We start from the raw sequence: 25,680 nt of genomic DNA, 5'->3' as shown, positions 1-25,680 counted from the left end.
TCTAAAAATGAGATAAATGTACATAATACTGTATCATTTTTTTTTTAGATGGGTTTTCAAATTAATTCGAGACTTGGTAATATGATTGTTTTTTTTTGTCTGGCAGTTTTGGCAGATTTTTTTTTTACTTGTTTTAAGTATAAACAAGTAATACAAATAAGTGTAAAAATCTTCCAGTGCAGTAAAATAAATTATTAATAAAAATAATAATAATAATAATAATAAAAATGTCTTGAAATAAGACAAGAAATCTTTTTAAAAATTACGTTTTGCAGTGTATATTATTTTCACTCTACATTTTCAATGTAAAAAATCTAGCTAGTTGACTCTTTCAAGGGTATGTTAAATAACTGTTAATGAAAGTGAAAGTGAAAGTGGTATATATATTGATATATTGTTATAATATATATTTTATATATATAATATATATTGTTATAATATATAATTGATATATAGATAATTATAATAATTATAACAAAAAATTAATCAAATTTAAATTTTAAATGAGTAAGATTAGACATATTTTTTGGCCTTGTAAAAACAAACAAACAGCTTAATCCAGCTAATGATTATTTGTTGGTCTTACCTGGTAACAGCTGTCAAGTGTCCAAAAACCAGCTGTCAAGTGTCCAAAACGCAGACCAGGATGGATTTGGTTTCAGCATGGCAAACAACAGTTTAGATCAAATGGATACAAACAGAGCTAAAAAAAATCTGTCAGTAAGACATATTAATTATAAAAATACAAGACCAAAATACTAAGAATAGGACTTTTGCAGTGTATTCTGTTTGCAACCCATATTTTCAGTGTAGAAATCTAGCTAATGTTGTAGTTGACTCTTTCCAACCAGGATATGTAAACTAATTAATAATAGTTGAGTTGAGTTAGAGTAAAAATAACAAATATGACCTGAATGTTTACACTTACGTAACCTGAACAAAGATTAAATGAAATTAATATGTATCTAATTCATTTCCACAACTAAAATAAGTATTTTTTCACTCAAACAAACAAAAATATAATCCAGCATATGCTGGTTTTGTCTGGTTTAAGGTGGTTTCCCAGCTGACAAATATCCAAAAAGCATCTAAAACCATATGAACAGACCAGCCTAACCAGACCAGGCTGGTTTAAGATGGATTTTGTTTCAGCGATGCAAACAACATTTAAGATAGAATGGATACAAACAGACAAAAAAATCTGTCAGTAAAGAATAGGCCTTTTGAGTGTTTACACTTAAGAAAAATTAAAATAAATTTAATTATATATCTAATTTATTTCCACAAGTAAGATAAATCTTTTCCACCTTATAAAAACAAAAAAACTTAATCCAGCAAATGATGGTTGCATGATGTGCTTGATTTAAGCTGGTTTCCCAGCTGACAAATAAAGCATCTAAAACCATATGAATAGACCAGACCAGACTGGTTTAAGATGGATTTTGTTTCAACAGCTTATATAAAAAGGATACAAACAGAGTGTCTTATCTGATCTTGCTCTCAAAAACCAATACCAGCTAATGTTTCCATTCTGACTTTAATTGAACGTGGTCTTTTCTGTGTCTCTTTCCAGGGTAACGGAGGCTGGCACGATGCTGTCACTCCATCTTCTGTGACGTCTCCTATAGAGGGAGCAAACAGCGTTCACTCGGATACCTCTAACTGATCCTTAACTAACCCACAGGACAACCTACAGCACCCAACAAAATCTCAGAAAAGAACTCAGAGAGATGAGCGTGACAATGAAACAGACTCAAAACTGCTTACTTTGACCAAAACAGCACCATGTTGCAAAAATCAACCGAGAGGATTGACGGTACCAGCTTTCTTTCCAAAACTGGTGATACCTCAATAAATATGTCCAACATGTACGATTGTGGAAACAAGGGATGCTTTTGTCATAATCTCTGTGAACATCATGGAATAGGTTTTAAAAAATATCATGATTTAAATTTACTTGTAACACTGTCTTATTGCACAGTACAGTATGTTCATTCTTAAAGCCGATTTTTCTCGTACAGATCAACAACATTGATTTTTAAATTGTATTTTTAACAATTTAACTTGAGCATTCATGTTATTCATCATAAATATCACTGGCATTTTGATTTTAACAAGACTTTAACAAATGATTACATATGAAAAATGAACACTGCAGTCATGCATATTCAGATTCATATGTGTATGTAGGGTTCCAGAAGTAAAATACCATTGATAATCTCCATAAAGAAATTGATTTTTGGTAATAATGTACAAACTGTTGAAGATGTGTACTGTATGAAGCGATTTTACATGCTTCTGTGGAGCCGAATAGTTTTTTTTTTTTTTTTTTGTCCAGGTCAAGATTGGTTTAAAAATTCAATGTCTATGGAGAAATTGCATGGAAAATTTACTTCTGAGATCTTTTGTTCATCTATTGCCGTGACAAAGGCTTACATAATTTATCAAATTATTTTATAACATCTCCTACTTAGCATTGCTGTTAACAGGAAGATAATGCAAACCAATTTTTTTTTTTGATAATGCCATATAAGCGACTAGACATAATCAGCACACATACTGTATCTATACATAAAAAAGCTTTTTGAATGTTATTCTCGATACATTTGAATTCTTCATTCATGCTCTGTATGACAGGCTATACTGATTACTTTGCTTTAATTTTATATTCATCACTTCATTTGGGTAGTTTATCATTTGCAATGCCGTTTTGAGAGGTTGTAATATTTAAAAAGTGTTCTAATGTATTAACAGAATTTACACTGAGCAACTCTATGAAGAATAAAATGTTATTAGTTTTTGATAAAGGAAATACTTGTGTTTCTGGCCCCCCAAAAAAGTTTCAATAAACATTTTGAAATTCTTACCGGCTCGTGCATAACAATTAATTGGATGCTCATTTTTAGTGTTTTTTTCCCCATTCATATTTAACACTGACTGACACAGAGGTTTTCTGTCTTGTTAAAGCATTTCAAATGACATTGTCTTTGTTTGATGTTCATATGTATTTAATTTTTTTAGTGTATGTCAGCAGCTGTCATTTATCTCCTCGCCCTGTGAGCAATTACTTCCAGATTCAATGAGACTGAATCTTAGGCAAAACTATCGTATTTATTTTAATTTGAATTTTTTTATTTCGTTTTAGGCTGCTTTGCTTCAATAACGTCTTTATAAGTACTGTCATGTCTTGCCTTAAAACTTTTTCTTGTCCTAATCTAATAAGAATCAGGTAAAACATCTAAAGGAATATCAATTGGTTTGCTTTGAATGGTGTAAATGGAGACAGATGCTTTTTTGCAGCAAGATGGTGTAGTTACGTCATCTAACCAAACATGTTGACAGCTAAACCCTCCAGTGAGAAATAAACCAGAATTAATATCAGCTATCATTTTTAATATCTACATTACCTGTCAAATGTTGTTCATTTTTACACTGTTATATTAAAAAAAGCCATCATTTTAAACTGTAATAATATTTTTAATAGTTTTTATAGTATTTTTGATCAAATAAACGCAGCCTTGGTGAGCAAAACAGCCTTCTTTCGAAAACATCAAAAAGGTTGTTTTGTTTTGTTTTTTTGTGTGTGTGTGTGTGTGTGTGTGTGGGGGGGGGGGGGGGGGGTTGTACACCAAAAAGCATAGTGCACTGTAGAGGTATGTGACCAGGACGCAGGCATGGTCAATGCACAGGTGCTATGCATAAACAAATGCAACAGATTCAGATTATAAACTAAACTAGATTTTTACATTTACTGAATAATATCTGAATGGTGCTTTCTGTAATTCTTCTTTGTTCTTAGGTAGTTAGATACAGCTAGAAAGTCTGTTTTCATCATCTGCCAGACAGAAGCACTTGGGGAAAGTAAAAATAGAAGCCTACATGTCTCCTTAACTAGCCACATGACTTAAGTCAGAAATAGAAGTTATGCTGCAAAGTTTAATACTTAATATTATGGTTTGTGCAAATCCCTGTGATAAAATGTGACAAAACAATAAGAACAATAGCAATAGGCCTAGTGATGCTCGCAAAACCTAAAAAGAAGTACAAAGTGATTAAACAAAGACGAAAGTATTTGAAAAGCTTGTGTTGAGTTCAGTTTGATTAGTTAGCATCTCTAAACCTCCACACACACAGATGGCATCGTCAGCTTTGGCAAACGGAGCTTCATTAATAATTCCACCTGAGTGGCAATAAATCTGTGGTGGTTCTCGATGAAGGGGCAACACACGCTCATAAATCAGTGAGATTACAGGACGATATTTCACGATCTCACGTCTATTTCTGCCAGTCGAACTAATAGCCTCTGCCGATCCCTCACAGTGATAGCTCATGAATCTGAGATTTGTTTTCAAAATGTCAATGGTGCAATATGCAATCTCACTGACAGCAGCAAAATGCCCTTTAATTATTTATTTACCCTCCGCTGTCAGTTAAAGGGCTGAGGGCTGAAGACGAGAGGTCAGGCAGAAATGCTTCATTAATGAGAGAAGTTTCAATGAAAAATTCCCGAGCGCTCGCGGCTTAGAGAGATCAAAACAGCAGAGGAGGCTGGAATTGCCTATTGATGAAACGTCCACCGCGTATGATCCTTTGTGCAGCTTAATTGCAATTCAACAGCCTATTTAGGGTGAAAGATGTGTTTGTCTGTGACGTGAATTGAGCTCAAGTTGTTGCTTTCGCGAAATTATGTGTGTCAGTTTTGACAAGCAGAAAAATAACCTTTTGCCAGTAGAGGACTACATTTGAGCTAAATTTACTACACAGCAGTGTTGGGGAAAATACCGCAAAACCACAGCTAGCATAGTCAACATAATAACAAAACTGACTCGGTTTACTTTGTATTTCCATCCACCTGTCCTGTTGAGACACTTTTAACCACACTAGTAAATAAAAAAAAAAAAATCTTGTTGAATATCACAGTTGACACAGAAAAATTAAGGAATTAAAATGAGTTATGAACTGTCTAACATTAAAATTAGCTACTCTTTGGAAAAGTAGTTGGCCACTGTACACTGTAAAAAAAATCCGTAAAATTTACGGTAAAAAAACTGGCAGCTGTGGTTGCCGGAATTCTACCGTAAAAAAATACGGTAACAACATTTTAGGTTATACGGTTTTACATTTACATTTAAATACCGTAATTACATTACCTGACATAATGTTAATATACCAACCTATTGAAGTACTGAAATCTGTTTTGTATCTTTGAAATACACTGATATCCACCAAATGCAGGTGGTGATGAGAAAGTCACATGATGAGCCAAAGCCCATCACAAGCAGCTTTTAAATATTAACATATATAGGAGGTGCACAGTGTCATTCACACAATCACTAAACACCATCATGGTGAGACTCATTAAACTGAAATATGCAATATACCTAAATTTAACAACATTAGATGTAACATACAACCCTATTAAACATAACTGATAAGAAAAAAAACTAAGAAACATAGTTATTTCAAAGAAAAAACATCAAATTCAAACAAAATTTTAAATGCAATGCAGGAAATTCTGGGAACTTCAGTTTACGGTTTTTCCCTGTAAATTTTACAGGAACTTACAGTAAGAACCATTTTACAGATTTTTACTGTAGCATTTTCACAGTTTTTTACCGTTAAATTCACAGTCATTTTTTACAGTGTAGTAAACAGTTACTGAAGTAAAAAAAAAAAAAAACCTGTAAAAAATAGGGCACAATGTATTAATATGGAGGATTTTAACAGATGTTTTACCTGTATTTTGAATTTTGCACTTCATTGCATTGTGTTTTAGGGTTAATGGTGCACTACTTTTTTAAATAGTGTAATATAATATAGAGTAATATAACATAAAAATATTCTTTAAAAAAACAATACATTTTCAAAAACGAACTGAAATCAAATAAAAATGGTCACAAATTAATTTTAGTTTTGAATATATAATAATAATCATCATTTCAAAGGTTTCAAATGTAATAATGGCACAAGATAACAATATCGACAATACTAGAAGAACCTGAGAAATTTAACTTGAAATATTAAAATAACTAAAACTGAAATAAGATCTTGAAACAAAATCAGGGTTATTATCATTAAAAAAAAACAAATAAACTATGAAACACTACAACTAACAGGACAAAGGACAAACAGAAGGGAAAAAAATAGAACAACATTTTGTGAGGTAAACAATAATATAGATATCTTATTTGCATATATCTTGTTTTAAGGTTTTTAATATTAATATTTGTGAAATATTAATACTATTTAATATGTATAATACCTACACTGCTAGACATGTCACTAGTGATCCGATCACCTTGTGTACAGTCAAAAAACTAGCAGATTATCTAACCAACCCTGTGGCTACTGAAAGATTCAAGTCTCTGTGTAATAGAGATGCTACACACACACACACACACACACACACACACACACACACACACTCCAGCCTGAGGACACAGACTCTGGGAGAAGCTGCTCATTAGTGCTCACCATGCTGCTTGTGACACCATTAAAAGTAAACAAAAACCAGGCGTTTTTTACTTTACCTGTGAGCTATAAGAATCAGCATCATATATTAAGGAAATTAAGGTGAAGGTGTCTGAGGTTAAAGACACCAAAGGCTTTCGTAGCCATCAGAAGCATGCAACGTTTATATGATGATGTTCACTAACAACTCAGCCACGTCTGCTAAGGAGAGCATCACTATTAATATTACTGCTGCTGAAATTTATATTCCTCAAATCCAAAGAAAACGTGTCCTGTTACATTTCTAAGACAGTGGCAGACGATAAAAATGGAGAGTGGAAAATAAGCCTGAATTGTAAGGGAAAGCAGCTCTGCAGCCAGCAGGCATCATAAAGGCTATGCAAATCACACCGCCTGTCTGCCTCGTTAATATTAAACACGGGTTATTAGACGGAGCAAAAGCCTGACCCCTGGAGCGGCGCACCACACCTCCTGAATAATTAATACCATCTGATTATGTTAATCAGCAGCGTTCCAGGAGAGCGGTGGGGATTTGCTCGGGGTGTGGGACGACTCGAGCCATGTCAACTCAATCTGTGTTATTTCACTACATGCAGAGATGGGCACAAATACATCTAAATGTACTTAAAATAAAAATACTGTGTGGAAAAATTTATTTAAATACAAATACAGTATTTTGTATTTTGAAAATACACAAAATACATTTGAAATTGGCCCTCCAGTGAAGTAACACTATTAAGGCCTGTTTACACCAAGAACGATAATTATAAAGATAACTATATTAGTGTATTCTAAGTATACAATGCAGTTGTGTCATCTGTCACTTTAAATGCTCAAGCTCTTTAAAGCAGAAATTATTCCGATTGGCTGTCAATGTTTTTATTATTCATAAATTTTGTGCTGTTATGCTTATAGTTGTGGTGTGCTATCTGCTATTCACTTAGATTTAGGATGTACTCACACTAGGGGGATCTGATCCGTGCCTGAGCACGATTGACCCCCAAAGTCCAGTTCATTTCACAAGTGTGACTGCTCTGTACAATGTCCAGTACAGTTCGTTTAACCATGCCCTGGCTGCTTGGAGAGGTGGTTCGGGTAGTATATGTAGTGTGACCACTAACCGCACTGGAGCATGGAACAGTTAATTCACTATTTGTGACCCTGGACCACAAAACCAGTCTTAAGTCACTGGGGTATAGTAATAGCCAAAAATACATTGTGTGGGTCAAAATGATCGATTTTTCTTTTTATGCCAAAAATCATTAGGATATTAAGTAAAGATCCTTTTCCATGAAGGTAATTGGTAAATTTCTTACAGTAAATATATCAAAACTTAATTTTTGATTAGTAATATGCATTGCTAAGAATGTCATTTGGACAACTTTAAAGACGATTTTCTCAATATTTTGATTTTTTTTGCACCCTCAGATTCCAGATTTTCAAATAGTTGTATTTCATCCAAATATTGTCCTATCCTAACAAACCATACATCAATGGAAAGCTTATTTATTCAACTTTCAGATAATGTATAAATCTCAATTTTGAAAAATTGACACTTTAGACAGGTTTTGTGGCCCAGGGTAACATTTTTGTATGTGCTATTGTTATCATTATGACAGCAAAAATCTTTATAACTACTTGGATATCACACTTTTCAATTAATTTCATTAGAGCACATTTAGATTTACAATGGGTCTGGTTTTCATCTTACTGATGAACAGGTGTTGTAGTTTGCGAATAAAACTGCCAATTCCACCATTATTACTTAGCTGCCTCTGTAATACAACCCGAATGAAAACTAAAAGAATTTCAAATTGCATGAGCCAATATTTTATTCACAATAGAACATAGATAACATAACAAATGTTTAAACTGAGAAATGTTACAATTTTATGCACAAAATGAGCTCATTTAAAATTTGATGCCTGCTACAGGTCTCAAAATAGTTGGGATGGGGGCATGTTTACCACGGTGTAGCATCTCCTCTCTTTTCAAAACAGTTTGATGACGTCTGGGCATTGAGGTTATGAGTCTCTGGAGTTTTAGTGTTGGAATTTGGTCCCATTCTTACCTGATATAGGTTTCCAGCAGCTGAAGAGTTCGTGGTCATCTTTGACGTGTTTTTTGTTTAATGATGCGCCAAATGTTCTCTATAGGTGAAAGATCTGGACTGCAGGCAGGCCAGACCCGGCTCTTCTACTACGAAGCCATGGTGTTGTAATAGCTGCAGTATGTGGTTTTGCATTGTCGTCTGGAGGGGAGCATATGTTGCTCTAAAACATTTCTATACCTTTCAGCATTCATAGTGCCTTCCAAAACATGCAAGCGTCCGTAATTTCCAATAAGAATGTCAAATTTGGACTCGTCTGACCATAGAAAATTTTTCAACTTTGAAACAGTCCATTTTAAATGAGCCTCGGCCCACAGGACATGATGGCACATCTGGACCATGTTCACATATGGCTTCCTTTTTGTATGATAGCGCTTTAGTTGGCATATGCAGATGACACGGTGGATTGTGTTTACCGACAGTGGTTTCTGGAAGTATTCCTGGGCCCATTTAGTAATGTCAATGACAGAATCATGCTGATGAGTGATGCAGTGTCGTCTGAGGGCCCGAAGACCACTGGCATCCAACAAAGGTCTTTGGCCTTGTCCGTTACGCACAGAGATTTCTCCAGTTTTTCTGAATCTTTTGATGATGTTATGCACTGTAGATGATGAGATTTGCAAAGCCTTTGAAACTTGACATTGAGGAACGTTGTTTTTAAAGCATTCCACAATCTTTTTACGCACTCTTTTACAGATTGGAGAGCCTCTGCCCATTTTTTCTTCTGAGAGACTCTGCCTCTCTAAGACATCCCTTTTATAGCTAATCATGTTACAGACCTGATGTCAATTACCTTAATTAGTTGCTAGATGTTCTCCCAGCTAAATCTTTTCAAAATGTATTGCTTTTTCAGCCCTTTGTTGCCCCCGTGCTAACTTTTTTACGACCTGTAGCAGGCATCAAATTTGAAATGAGCTCATTTAGTGGATAAAAGTGTAAAATTTCTCAATTTAATTTTTATGTTCTATTTCTCAATTTTTTTGAAAGTCTTTTAGTTTTCATTTTATTCAAATTTAAAAAAACATCCCAACATTTTCGGAATTCGGGTTGTAATCCTGTGATATCTGTCTGTTAGCGAAAGGACAATCGTGCTTGAGCTTTAGTACAAGGTATCTGTGCCTAGTGTGAGTATGCCCAATTTAAAAATATATATATATATATTCTTTATTATTAGCATTATAGTTATATTTGTCTTGGGGTACACTCACACAGAAAGCTGCTTATTACTCATTTATCCATGTTTCTTCATCACTCTGATATGTCAATAGCTCCTGCCCACTAGAAGCTCTACAGATATATTTGCATACCACGACGATATATAAACGATATAGAAAAAGTTCAATCGATTTACACTTTATATCATCGCCGACATTTATATTGTCATATCGCCATAGCAAGCAGTAATGATTAAAGTTTAATGAACACATTTGACTAGTTGATGAAAAAAAAAAAAAAAACTAATAAGACTGACTAGTGCTAATGCTATGTTCCCCTTGCTAGGGTTTTTTTTTTTTACCTGCTGCGACAGGAATGCTTTTTGTCCCACAAAAGCAAAATCACCTTGTTTTAATGTTAAAGTCATGCACATAGTAGTGCAATAACCATTTCGAGCATTTTGTATGGTTTATACACCAAAAGAGCATGTATTTAACGGAAAATCCAGAATCATCAACAAGCTAACTGTACAGATAGAACTGTGAATGATGATATAGTTCTCAACAAATGGACCAATATCTTCATAATTGGTTACTGTATAATGAGGTAAAACCATGATCACAGCATGCGCTGCAATGTTTAGCTGCCTGTAGCTCATTTTTTACACCACACATCTTAGATTCATTGATTTACTTCTATACTTTTTTTTTTATATTTTGAATTAGTCTTTATTTTTATATTTTTTCAATTTGATTTGTCAAAGTATTAGCAATTTTAGTTAAATTTTTATAATATTAATAACCCTGATTTTAATCATGTCTGATAATTTCTTTATTTCAGTTAATGTATATTTTAGTTCAAGTTATTTTGAAATTGTTATTGAAATTTTAGTTTCAGTTGTTTTAATATTTCAAGTTAAACTTAAGGTGAGAAATGATGCCAGAACTAGCTGAAATAAAATATGTTTAAGTTTAAGTTAATGTTTATTTTATTTCAAGTAACAAAAGTTTTTTTTTTTTGTTCTTTTTATGATTTTAAATTTAAATGTATTTAATTATAATAACCCTGATTTTATGAATGTTTTATTATTTCTTTTTATATTTTATTTAATTTCAGTTAACATTTATTTTATTTCAAGGTTTTATGATTTTTTTGAGAAATGATGCATTGGAGAATGATGAATGATGAATGATGCAAGATTTTTGTATTTCATTCAGATTACGTTTATTTTATTTCAAGTAACGATAATGTTTTTTAATGGTTTTAGTTTTAATTTTATTTAATGATAAAAACCCTGAATTTGGTCACACCTGATCATTTCTTTTTATATTTTATTTTATTTCAGTTAACGTTGATTTTAATATTTTAAGTTAAACTAAATGACAAATGATGCCTTGGTAACTAGCTGAAAAAAAAAAAAAGTTTAAGATTTTTATATTTTATTTTATTTCAGTTAATGTTTGTTTTATTTCTCTTTTAATTTTAGTTATAGTAACCCTGATTTATTGAACATACAGTGGCAAAGGGCATTTGATTAGCGATTTACACTGACCTCCACTTGACCCCTCATTTGTACTGGATCTTTCTGCTGGTTTCCTCTGGGGATGAAGACCAGGAATGAATGACCAGCGGATCCCACGGAAGAAGATCCAATCATTCACCGCTGAGCAGAACTGCCCTGTGAAACTCATCAGGGATAAAGATGGCCAGTGGCTCCTGGTCCGCCAAGAGAAAAACGGCCCCAGAAATGATACGATCAGCATCTGCCGGTAAGACGGCGCTCAAGGCCATTCTTTAGCTTCAATATCCTGAAGAGGAAGATGAAGATGATTGCCAAAACAATGACTTTGCGAGGCTGGTGAAAAGATTAATATGAGATATATACAGACAAAATATGAGATTTAGTTTCAGTTTCAGGAATAGCTTGAAAATGTATTTTTAGCAAAGTCTTATTCTTATAGATACTATCCTTGTCATAAGAACACACTCTTAAGAATGCAGGATCCAAAAGGCCGTTTTTGCCATAGAAGAACCATTTTTTGTTCCTCAAAGAACCTTTCGTTTTCAAAGAACCAAAACTTTTTTTTTTTCTTAATGTGAATAACATTTGAAAAATCAAAAGAAGTTAAATCTTTTTCAGTACAATGAACCTTTTGTGGAATGGAAAGGTTCCATGGATGTTAAAGGTTCTTCATGGAACCATCAATACCAATAAAGAAGCTTAATTTTTAAGAGTGCAGCTTAAACCAGAATGGATTTACAGCTGGGTTGGTCCTAATAGCCATACTGTTTACCAAAACAAACAAACAAACAGACCACAGAGGCCATGCCTAATCAAAAAAATGTAAATTAATTTACTCACCCTATTGTTGTTTCAAAGCTGTGGAGCAGAAAATGATAAATTCTGTCCAAAAAAGAGCACATAAAAACAGTTCTGATGACTCATTCTAGCAAATTCACAAATTCAAATAAATCCAAATTGGAATTAAGTATTTTTGTCTCATCGCTGAAATCAGTGTTATTTTTGTATTTGTTAATGTACTGTGTGATAATACGAAACCTTTTATTACCTTGTTGTTAAAAAATGCTCTAAAAAAATATTGTGCATTTTTAAATAATGTGTGCATTTATTAATCTTAACAAATGAGAACTTATTGTAAAATGTTATCAGTTTAAATGAAATGAAATTGAGAAATGTTGCCTTAATTGGCAACACTGTTAAGTTTAAGGCAACCAGCTTCAGCAGATTTTTGAGTTTTCTCAACTTTTTGTTGTATAAACTTAAAACAACAAGTTGAGAAAACTCAAAAATCTGCTAAAGCTGGTTGCCTTAAACTTTTAAGTTTGCTCAACTTTTTTTTTTTTTTACAGTGATAGCTGAAATAAGTTTTATTCTATTTTATTTGACTTATTTCATTTCCTTTTATTTTAGGTTTATTTTATTTTATATTTTATTTATTTAACATTTATTGTATTAGTTTATAAGCTAAGCTATTTTTATGGTTTTATGTTTAGTTTTAGTTAAAATAACCCTGGCTTGATTCACTAAACTTAACTTTTTTGACAGGTTTGGGGTCAGTATTTATTTTGTATTTTTTAAAGAAATTAATACTTTTATTCAGCTAGGATGCATCAAATTGATCAAAAGATGGTAAATGTATTTATAATGTTACAAAAGATTTCTATTTAAAATAAATGAAATGTAAAAAAAGATTCTTGAGCAGCAAATGAGTATTTCTGAAGGATCACGCGGCACTGAAGACTGGAGTAACGATGCTGAAAATACAGCTTTGAGCACAGCTATAAATTACATTTTAAAATATATTCACATAGAAAACAGATATTTCACATTATTATTGTTTTACTTGATTTTTCATCAAATAAATGCAGCCTTGTTGAGCAGAAGAGACTTCTTTCAAAAGCACTAAACCCGCACAGTTTCTATCAGCAGTGCAGTGGTTTTGGTCTGCAGTACTAAGTGGCAGCTAATTAGTGCAGTATTAGCATTCATGTGTGTTCGGAGAAATTTAAAGGCCTTCTAGGGACAAGTTGGTCATAAACACTGATTCATTTCAGCTCTGTTTCAGCTGGGATGGTGTTCATCGTTTGCTTGTAATTGATTTTTTTTCTGCGCTGTTATTACTGGCAGACTGTAGCACCTGCGAGTGCTGCTAATGTGCCATCTTCCCTTCAGATGCTACTTCAGCGATCACTGTTGCCAGCGTAACCGTTTCATAAAATTTCACTGCTCGCCATCTGCTCCAGCCAGACGGCCGCTCATCAGCAGCTTTAACACGGCTCCTCTCAGGTGCTTTGCATCGGCTCTTCATACGTGCACCTCGGACTTTTTGAAAGAGAAAAAAACCCAACTCCTTAGTAGATATTTCTGTAGGACTTTGATTGATCGAGACTACTTTTATTCAGCAGGGACGCATATAAACTGATCAAAACAAAGTGAGGTCTAATTTTACAAAAGATTTGCATTTTAAATAAATGCTGTTCTTTTGAGCTTTCTATTCATCAAAGAATCCTGAAAAAGTCATAAAATGAACAACTAACGAAGCCTCATTTGTTTATTATCTACACTCTTAAAAATGCTGGGCTAAATACAACCCAGCTCTGGGTAAAATATGGAGATTGGGTTGTTTTGACCCAGCATTTTTTAGATATTCTTCATGGGAAAATTATGTTATTAAAAAGATTTATATATATATATATAGTTAGTTAGTAAACTGACCAAATCAGCAAGAGCTGATAAAATGTAAAAAGTGTTGAATGCAATGTAAGTCGCTTTGGATAAATGCATAAATGTAAATGTACATCACAACTTGACTGGAAATAAAAATATTGTGTATAAGCACAAGAGAGAAGGAAAAAACAAACAACAACAACAACAAAAAATAAATAAATAAATAAATATATATATATATATATATATATATAAACAATATTTACCTTGTTTTTTTTCTGTTTTATTCACACATCCTCTAAAACACACAATTATATTAATCAAAAAAATATCTTTCTGCATTTCACTCTTCTCTAACTTGTTTCCTAATCTATCTTTCTAATAAACCTGGCAAAGTATGAATATTGTTGGCTTAGTGACAAATTGCTTGTTAAGTCTCTTGTGGATGAGTGTCTACTAAATGAACAAATGTAAATTATTTTCCTATTTTTAATAGTCTGAATCTGGCTCAAAACCAAACAACATGAAGTATTCCAAGGAGCCATAATAAATAACTTGATAGGTGACAAAAAAATGTATGCATTATACAGTAAGTTTAATACAGACTGAGGATATATTTTATGCTGTATACTATATATATATATATATATATGTATATATATACACTGTAAAAAAGTTGAGCCAACTTAAAATTTTAAGGCAACCAGCTTCAGCAGATTTTTGAGTTCTCTCAACTTATTTTTGTAGGAGATTCTTAACTTTTAGTTATTAGTTAGTTGTATAAACTTAAAACAACAAGTTGAAAAGACTCAAAAATCTGCTGAAGCTGCATGGTTGCCTTAAAATTTTAAGTTGGCTCAACTTTTCTTTTTTTTTTACAGTGTATATCAATATAAAACGCTTCTTCTGCTGGCACCTTCAGCTTACAATAATACAATAAAAGCGGCTGATCCCACATGCCTTTCTTTTAATTATCCTTTGTCTTGTTTGTCTTTACCGCTGTTTCTCAGTGTTTCCTGGAAGAGCCGCGGGCTGAGCTGTGTGATGAGATAGATGTGCTTGTAATAGTCAGGCAGCGTGAGTAAAACTAATGATTTTGATTATGATGATGAATGGGGAATGTAGAGAGTTAGAGATGATTGTCCCATTCTGTTGTTTCACACTGGGACTGTATCTGCACTGATTTACACTGAATACATTATGTTCATTAGGTTTTGGGTCCTCAAACTCTTTGATTGCCATGTTACAAGAAATGTTTAACTTATCAAAGCTATTAGAAACTGCTTGTTGCTAGTGATGTTATGTTTCAGCTCCAAATTCTGTGTAAAAAAGCCAATGCATTTCATATTAAAGCATCAGAGCTTTATTTTTTCTTCCCAAAACCTTGTGACATTTGAAAAAGTCTGAAGCTTCGTTAGCTGGAGAACCGCATGACATTTAGTTTAAAAAATACAGTGTTTTCCCCCCAATTTTATTTCACAAATAAACTTTGCTTATAAAATAACAGTCGAAGGACTAAGGCATAGTCAAAATAGGCATTTTATTTTTAAAATGTATATTTTAGTGTTATTTAGTGTCAGCCACCACAACTATAACTTAAAAAAAATGACTTTTATTTCTTTAAATGAAATAAAATAAAACAAAATAAAATAAACCCAGCAGTGCTATTGGATTAGATATTAAATTGATTAGCCATCACTACTTAATGAATAAAATAAAATAAAATAAATCAATTAAATTACATTAAATTTAAATATAAACCAACGGTGCTATTTATTTGTATGACCAGTTTAGCCAACACTACTTAATGCATAAAATAATAATAATAATAATAATAATAATAATATAAAATAAAAAAATAAACTGGCAGTACTATTTATTTTTATAATCAGATCCACAAAGCTTTGTTTAGCCATCTCTGGCTGCTATTTTATATAAAATAGTATGCAAATCATATATGCAGTTTTCATTTTAAACAGTATTGTTGCCACATCACATGGCGTCATTTTGAGGAATGTTTAATTCTGCTAAATTTTAATCAAATATTGAGTCCAGATTAAAAGGATTAAAAACATTATTTATGCAAAAGTTGTTGGTCATCTCTGTATTTCTATGCATACAGACATACTGCTTACTCTGCACAGTACTTCTGAGAGAACTCATTTTGGCCAAATTCTAAAGCAGCATTGCTTGTATCAACTGCAAAGAAGGCAATCCTACAATTCATGGCAGCAAACTTAGTGAAAAGATCAGTACAAGATGACAAATAAAGCAAGAGAAATGTGGAATACTCATTCCAAAATGAGTACTGATTAAAAAAATCTATATAATTCAAATGTTATCAATAATGTGTATCTTACGTATTTTATGTATTTTTTATTGTATTAGAGTATTGCATTACAACACACTGATGAAAACTCTTTGTATGATGAGCATCATTCAATCTGCATGTAAAGTGCTTCATATTGGATCTGAGAAAAATCAGAAATTTTCCATGCCAGGTGACAGTACAAGTATCACAACCTTACCGTCTCTGAACAAACAGGTGTTTCATTTGCATAACAGCACAGCTTGCATGTGAAAATACATGTTCCACGTCCTGCGTGTTCTTCGGTTACATTCGTCAGAATATCTTGAGCTCGACTGATAATGGGATAAAATAATGTTAAAATCATTGCTTCATAAATAAATAGCATCAAAACTTTTAGAAATAAAATGCACAATATCAAATATATTATATACAACATTAATAATTTCATAAATAACATAATACCATTATATAATAGCAAATACAATATCATAATTACTTTTATAAATAAAATACTAAAACAAAGTTTTGTTTGCATGTTTATACTTTATTATTATTATTATTATTGTCATGCTATAGTCATTGTATTGCTATTTTTTTTGCATGCAATATGCATGCATGAGTGTATGTTAACAAAAACATTTTTTCCCATAATTGCCAAATGTCACTATATTATTTACAGTACATTTAGATTTTTCTATAGAATCAGCTACATTTTTGTGCTGTTTATATATAACCAAGTGACTTACAAAACAAAATATAAGCAGGAATTGATAACATTTGAATATTTACATCTTGTCTGCAAGCATGCTACACACACACATATTTAATCTCTTTAATTAAGACGCTAAACGGTGGCTCCCCAAGACAGTTTTTAAGCCAATTGCAGTATTAATAACCTCATTAATTGAAGAACATAATTGCCTATCAACAGACTGGCTGCTGTGCAGGTTCAGAGGGGAAGGGTTAATTTTCTCAGGGAACAAGTCATGCATTATTTACATACGCCGATGAATAATACATAGTAGTGGGGTAAAAAATAAATTTCCCCCCACTCAGCAAACCTGCAGAAAGCAAATGATTTTAATATTCATGGCTCGCGTGAAAAACAGCGGGCTGCGGTTGCAGGAAACAAGAAAGACTGTGTTTCATCTCCTCCAGCTATAAATAAAAGGTGCACAGGAACAAACTTCATTTATTTTGCTAAACAAATGACTGACCTGGCAACACTTGTGGTAGAAACAAAAGAAACATTAGAGAGATAAATGGCGCCCATGATAATGGGCTGTAGAGAAGGGTGAGCGCGCCTATTAGACATGTATATTATAATGGCAAAAATTCTCAGGAAAACAGTGTTATGAGGAATAAAATGAGCAGAGAGATTTATCATGTGCTCAGAAGAGGAAATTATCATGTAAAATCACAGCAGCCACAGTAACACAATCATTATTACACAGCAGTACAGGGTACATGCTAAAACAAATGCAATATTTCTGAAATACAAGAGTCTGCAGAATAGTTCAGACAAAAATGAGAATTCTGTCAATTTACTCACTTTCATGTCATTACAAAACCAGCCTTGAACACAGAAAGAGACATTTTCATTAACGCTCATGTCGTTTTTTGTCTATACGGTAAAACCAGAAACCAGTTGTTGTGGATCTCCAAAGGGAGCAAAATATATCATAAATGAATAAATCATAAGTTAAAAACAGATGGACACGAGCAAGCAGACGTTTCAGCACATTGCTATCTTCAGTGCTCCACAGTACAAATCTAAAATCAGTGAAAAAGTCACTCTCTTGTCTTCCTCTCACATCACAATCCACCAACATATTTGTTTAGAGCTGTTTGGGACTGTTTTGGCTTGATCTGTTCTCTTCTGATTTAGACTTTTTCACTGGAGAAAGCAACATTTTGGATAGAGGACTACTATTTGGATATGGATAGAGGACTTCAAAAACATGCAGCTTTTCACTTCACAAGATGTTAATTGATGGACTGGAGTGGTGTGGTTTACTTGTGGATTATTATAATGTTTTTATCAGCTGTTTGGACTCTTGTTCTGACGGCACCCATTCACTGCAGAGGATCCATTGGTGAGCGAGTGATGGAAGTAAATCTGTTCTGATAATGAAGTCAACTCATCTAAAACTTGAATGGCCTGAGAGCCGGAAAACTCTCATCAAATTAACATTTTTGGGTGAACTATTTCTTTAAATCTCTGTTTTTAGATACCTCAAATTTCACACTAAATGCACTAAAAGCATAAAATGCAGAATTTTTTGTGAGTTTGTTTGGGTATATATGGTGGAGAGTCCTCCTCAGCATTAATTACCGCATATGACAAGCAACTTGACAAGTGTGTAGAGCTCATTATCCGAGCTCACTGGAAACTTCACAATTTACGAGTGAGGCAGACCAACCATAGGCCAAATTAATCTTTGTGCTCTTTCCTTCCAGCGCAAAAAAAAACAAAAAAACGTTTCTAATATTCTCATTAATAGGCTTGCGCTCTGCACCTCATTATGTGTCAAACATTAACCAAGGATCCAAACGTTAACAAAGAGTGGAGGAATTCACATAAGCCTCTCATTCTGTTTTATGAGGATGTTCTCAACAAGGTCCTTTAATCATTACCAATGCTTCCTCTGAAGGAGGATCATTATGAGCTGCTGTGTTTGATCTTGAAGAGAGAAGTAAAATGAGTTGTGTGAAATTGTTGAGCCTCGAAATAAAAAAACTGAAAAAATTGTTTCATTTTATATTACATCTGTGAACTGGAATATTCAGTGTTAAAATCTCAAGAAAAATGAAAGAGAATTCTAATAAATACAGAAAAATATTTTTATAACCTCCTACAATGAAAACTCATTCATAGCTCTGATAGTACTGTAACTTTAAATTAATAAATCAATAATTTATTCAATAAATAGCATATTAAAGACCAAAATACTATTATTATTTAATTGAAACAGACCACCCTAAAAACCACATAGCAACCCTCTAAAACATTCAAAAATGAAATCCAAATAATATCCATTCACTAAGTACTAAAGTAACTAAAGTAACAGCACATCTCCTTTTTAGTGATTAATCAATATGCACTAAAAGACTGATTAATCCATATTCAGTCATATGCATAATTATGGTTGGAATTTTATTGCATTGCTCGATACATCCACATGCATGTCTAGTAACTAAATAAGCTCATGGATTTAAATAGCATCAGAATTCTCACATAGGCTATATAGATCAGTGTATTACTTGTGCGTATGGCATGAAGGAGAAAGAACAGCTAAATTCTCATTTTCAAGGAAGTTTCCATATAACACATCTGCAAACGAATGGAAATGAAGATGTGGTAATCAGCATAACGAAAGGACTTTTGTGAAGCGTAATCCTCTGGTTTGAGAGAGCGCATGTCCTCCACACTGCATTAGCACACTGTCAGAAAGCAAGAGACGGCAGCTGATGTAGGTCAGATGGTTTAAACTTACATATGTTTTTGACACAAGTCAGGATATTGCCCCATGCACTTCAATATTACTGAAACATAATTCAATAACTAAAACTACATTTCAACATATTTTGAAGAAACTGTGAGAAAAAATATGGGAAAAATTTGAAATTTAGAAGAAAAAAAAAATCCCCTAAAAATGTAATGCATTAGGAAAAACCCACAACATACAGTATGCTAATCATTTACAATGTAGCTTAATCAATAACCTCTCTATCAAAGAGGTTCCTTGAACATGTGAACATGTGTCCTCCACCTGTAGGCCTGGAAATTGCTTCCATATAGAGTTATCAAGGTTCATTTCCACAGAAATGGAGCACATCATATTTTAGTCTGTAACCTGACAGGCCCCGGACATTTTGAAATGCAGTGGCCCACACAATGCCTAATGCATATGAATTTGCGCTCGGGGGTGAGCGGGACTGAACAGACAGAGAATGGTCATGATGAAAGGTCAAGCACCTCAAAGCATTTATATGCATGCTGACACATAGACCATCCAAACTCACACACCAGATCAGCTGGAGAAAATCACTTCATTTTCTTGGAAAAAAAGAAAAGTTTCAGTATGCAGCCTGGAGATCATATCCTCCACATAATAAGTACCCTGAAACTAGATTTTATGACTGAATCATTTTATATATATACAGTATATATCAGTTGTTTATGCTTAGAACTTCATTTTATTTGAGTTCAATTTTAGTAAATTCATTGTGTTTTCTTGTAATATTAGGGTTTTTAAAATTTCCAATTTTAGTATGGAAATTATGGATTTATTTTCATTTTAGTTTCAGTTTTAGTTAACTATAATAAGCATGGAATACACACACACACACACACACACATACATATATTATCTATCAGTTTTAATTTTTATAATTTTTTTTTTAATGTGAGTTAAAGTTTAAGTAAATTGTAAGTTTTGTTATTTTTATATGTATATGTTTATACGTTTATTTATTTATTTCTGTTTTAGTTTACATCAAATTAAGTTAAATTAATATATGTTGAATATATATATATATATATATATATATATATATGATAATATATATATTGTTTTTGTCATGTTATTTAACATTAATTTTATTTCAAGTAATAAAAATGTTTAATGGATTTCATTTTAGTTTCCGTTAACAATAATAACCCTGGAATATATGTATGTATGTACATATGTAAAGATTAATATCTTTATCAATATTTTTATGGAAAAAATACATTTTACCTGCTGTGCTCTATGCTAGTGCCAGTGAAGTGTGAGGCAGTATTTGGTTAGACAGCCATAACCCAACCCTCCCGTTCCTCACAGATTATCATTTATTTTCAGTTTGGACTGTCATTTTGTCTGGTTGATGGCTCTTCGTGCTCAGTCTCAGGTGCAAGTTGTTGAAATAGCACTCACAATTGAATGTGTGATGTCAGATTTTATCACTCCGTGACTAATAGTCACATTTAAATGGTGGTGGTACATTCAGAGCTGGTGCATAATGCAATGACAAATCTTAATATTTTGTGTATAAAACATCCGCTGCATGCAAATACTATTTACATATCACAATATTTAAGCATTAAGCAACATGAAAGTGTATACTGGTGCATTCTGAATACTGAATGATAAGCTCAGTGGATCATAGACTTCTCTCCCTATCTGTCTCTCTTTCCGTGTAAAGTCCTTATTAAGAAAGAGAACTGAATGTATACTTCATGTGAAGATAGAGCACTGGCATTACTTATCATAAGTGATTTGTTGACCTTTTCAGAAATGCTTGCATGAAAAAGTCAAATGTGGGTGAATGAAGCTGTACAATAACCTCTGAGCCCATGGCAAATAACAGATCAGCCTCAGAGACAGATCACTGCTTACTTGTTGTATATAATAATGGGGGAAGTCGTGGCCTAATGGTTAGAGAGTCGGACTCGTAATCGAAAGGTTGCGAGTTCGAGCCCCCGGCCGGCAGGAATTGTAGGTGGGAGGAGGGAATGTCCAGCGCTCTCTCCACCCTCAATACCACGACTGAGGTGCCCTTGAGCAAGGCACCGAACCCCCAATTGCTCCCCGGGCGCTGCAGCATGGCTGCCCACTGCTCCGGGTGTGTGTTCACGGTGTGTGTGTGTGTGTGTGTGTGTGTGTGTGCATTTGTTCACTACTCACTGCTGTGTGTGTGCACTTGGATGGGTTAAACGCAGAGCACCAATTTCGAGTATGGGTCACCATACTTGACAATACGTCACGACTTTTTTTTTTTTTTTTATAATAAGAGTGTGTCCACCATAAATATGTATATTATATTGGGATGTTTTGTAGATTTTCCAAATACAACATAATATAGTCAATAATACAATATAGTCATAAATATATTATAAAATCTTCTGCATGGACAAGAAGAGTCAAAAAAGTGCTATAATTTCCTGCATGATTCATCACTGGGAAAAAATGCTATATATTGCTATATATATATTCTAATACATACTACCAATTATTTTCTCCTAATTGTCTCTTTATGTATTTTTACAATATGCCAAAAGTGGAAGAATATTCCAGTTTGGCCACCGCCAGCTCGAGAGAGAATATTGCTTCTCTAGAGAGTGGACAATAAGACAAACCTTTACTGTCATTCACAAAAAGAAGCCAGATCAGAGTTCAGCCGACACTGGCAATGGGCTGCAATGACCTCTGACCTCTCTGAGCCAGACACCGGAGGTGTGATTGATAACCCCATTACAGAGCGAGAGAAACCTCTCACACAAAGTGTGCTTCACCGTGATGCATGCAAGCAGATAAAGCAGCAGCATCCAACTAGCTAACTGGTATTTAGTAAAAGGACAAAACAATGTTTATGATCACATGGTCACTGCACGCGACTAATTTAGCCATACTAGTTCACTAGTTCATTCTATTTTAAAATGTACTCACCCATCACCTGTTGTTCAAACTCGTATGCTGTTATTTCTTTGGAGGAACCTTCACACAGTTCTTTCCCACATCTGTCAAGATTCCAAAAAAAAAAAAAAAAAGCAACTTTAAAGTAGTCCATATGACTTGAATGCTTTATACTTACATGTAAGTCTTCTACAATTGTACAATAAATCACGGTCAAGTCATGATTCACAGAAAATATTCCTCTCTGCCAACATCACTCACAATCATGTGTACCTACACAACCTACACACCAACTGGACAGTGAAAACACTACATATACACACCACAGCTTCTGCCAATCTCATATGACTCCACTTTACAAATGCTGTTTCAATATTCAGCTAAACAGAAGAAAACCATTACACAGCTGCTCACAATTTGAAGTCTATATGATACTTTTTGAGGAATGTAATACTTTTATTTAGCAAGGATGCATTAAATTGATCAAAAGTGACAGTAAAAGACTTTTACATTGTACGGAAAAGTTCAAATCAAAACTTTCTTTTCATCAAAGAATCTTGAAAATTAAAACGGATCACAGATTCCCAAACGCTAGCAAAACTGTTTTCAACATTGATAATAATCAGAAATGTTTCTTGAGCAGAAAATCAGCATATTAGGATGATTTCTGAGCAGTGATGCTGAAAATTTAGCTTTGATCACAGGAATAAATTACATTTTAAAATATATTACAATTGAGAGCAGTTCTTTTAAATTGTAATAATATTTCAAATGTTGCTGTTTTTACTTTGTTTTCGATCAAATAAATGCAGTCTTGGTGAACAGAGGAGTCATTTTACTACTCCTCATATCAAACAGGCAACCACACACAACAGCTTATAATGCATTATATCCATTCTCTTTTTATTTACTAAATTCCCTTTTGGGATGTTTTCTTTAAACAGTATATATGTACAGTAGATAAGCTATGAATAGCATACAGGCTGTCATTATTTTGGATGTTTCTCTTGTCTGATAGCTCAGCTCAGTTCACAGACACATGATGAGTTGATTCAGCTGTTTAATAAGAAAGGCATGAGATGACATGAGGAGACAGAGAGTGCAGCGCCTCACACAGCTTTTCCAATGCCACCCTCCTGTGTTCAAACTGCACAATAACAAGAGCCAAAGACAGATGATGAAGTCAAGATCTGAGCATGCTTTCAGAGGGATTTTGAAAGACAGTCTTAACCAAAGGATGAGATTTAAGGTCAAGTTTAGTTTAAACCATCTTTATTTCAATCCTTTCATATCTTCAGAAGTAGATAAGAATTCAGACTGAAAACTAGAAATGATGAGCAAAGCTCTGTCAGGTTAAATATAAGTTATTTACTCATCCTCATGTTCTTTGAAACTCATATGCAATTATATTTTTCTGTGCAACACGAAAGAGACATAAAATCTATTTTTTATGTAGAATGAGTACAGTATTCATTATTCAAATGACAACAATTGCAGTGTTGTTATTGAAAGTAAAACTTAAAAAAATTATTGGAAACTGAAATAAAACTGCAATAAAAGAAAATATGAATATTAGATAAAAAACGGTAAAATTTACAAAATAAAAATGTAAAAATATAAGTTGAAATGACTAAAACTAAAACTGAAATAAAGCTAAATAGAAATAATTTACAAAAATAATAAAAATAAAAATAATAAAATGACAAAAGTACAAAATGGCTGAATTTAAACTAAACTAAAATAAAGATATGATATAAATCACATTTAAAAAAAATAATAGCTAAACTAAAATGACAAGCGTGTAACAAAATTACTCAAATTTAAACTGAAATAAAATGAAAATATAAAGTAACATTTAAATTAAAATGAAAAAGGAAAATGACAAGATTTACAAAATTATAAAAATGTAAAATAAAATTTAAATGAAAATGAAAATATAAAAATAAATATAATAATTCAAAATATTAAATACAACTATTATATTAATACTGAAATACCACTGGTCCATTACAGCAAACTTTTGTCATTCAAAGTTATAAAACTAAAATTAAAAGTAAAAAAGAAAAACAATAAAATGACTTAAATTTAAACTAAGCTAAAATATGATATCAAATCAAATTCAAAATAAAATGAAAACCGAAAATATAGAAATATTATAGAAATAAGCTCATTCAAATTAATTAAAAATACTGAAATACCACAGGACCATTACAGAAATCTTTGCTCTCTAAGTTCTGAAATCTCATTTGCTATTTAATTTGCAAATAAATAAATAAAAATACATACATACAGGTCTAATACCATAGATGCCCAGCCTAATGAAGGCCTAATTTACAGAAACTCTGCTGATCATCTGAACGTATAACTTTGATTTCTTGATATATCTAACACCAGCACACACATCACACATCTGCAATGTGACTTAATAGAATCATTTATAATTTGGGGGAGCCCTCCGCTCTCATTATCTGATGGCACTGTATTAATGTAATTAAAGTGAGATTATCATATCGGCATGGCACTCCAGATGGCTCCGTTCACAAGGCTTGCAGATCAGTGGCCAGTATTAAGGCATAAGGCATTTATGTATTCAGCTAACAAATATCCAACATGGGCTGATGTGTTCTCAACTTTCACATCCAATTTAAGATGACAAATTAGGCCGTGCATGCATGCAAATTACACAACTCCTCAAATATTAATATTGATTAAACTCCAGTATGCGATAAAAAAAAAAATGGTGCAGAGATTCACAATCTCCATATACTGCTAGTAAAGCTTTGGGTTCTGTTTACCTGGTAATCCTTTTAAGAATGAACCGTGGGCTTCACTACACCAATCTCATTAGTTCTCTATGAGATCTGGGGCATCAAGAGCGTTCACTGTTTGTCCTCTGTGGGAAAAACACTCTCTGTCAATGAGATTTTATCTGAGACCCACAATTACAATCTCTCTCTTTAGCACTCAAACACATCTGGATATACTGTATAAAACACTGGGACGTCACATGGAATAACAGGGGTTTACCCTGTGTAATCAGGTTGTG

The 25,680-nt window shown here is 33.0% G+C and overlaps 1 protein-coding gene across 2 annotated transcripts in view; it reads left to right on the top strand.

Moving 5' to 3' along the window:
- Positions 1-3,238, top strand: part of LOC306869698 (pre-B-cell leukemia transcription factor 1-like) — a 51,242-nt gene extending 48,004 nt beyond the window's left edge. The window contains exon 11 of one of the 2 annotated variants that reach the window (XM_079416570.1): positions 1,574-3,238. In XM_079416570.1, coding sequence (XP_079272696.1) covers positions 1,574-1,666 — 93 coding nt within the window. In that variant the 3' untranslated portion in view covers positions 1,667-3,238. The remainder of the gene's footprint in view (positions 1-1,573) is intronic. The other variant, XM_079416571.1, reaches the window with a different exon arrangement.
- Positions 3,239-25,680: the final 22,442 nt, after the last annotated feature.

This window comes from Barbus barbus (assembly GCF_936440315.1).
Source record: "Barbus barbus genome assembly, chromosome: 5".
NCBI lineage: Eukaryota > Metazoa > Chordata > Actinopteri > Cypriniformes > Cyprinidae > Barbus > Barbus barbus.
Note: the sequence above shows the minus strand (reverse complement) of the source record. Positions and strands in the feature narration are given on the sequence as shown.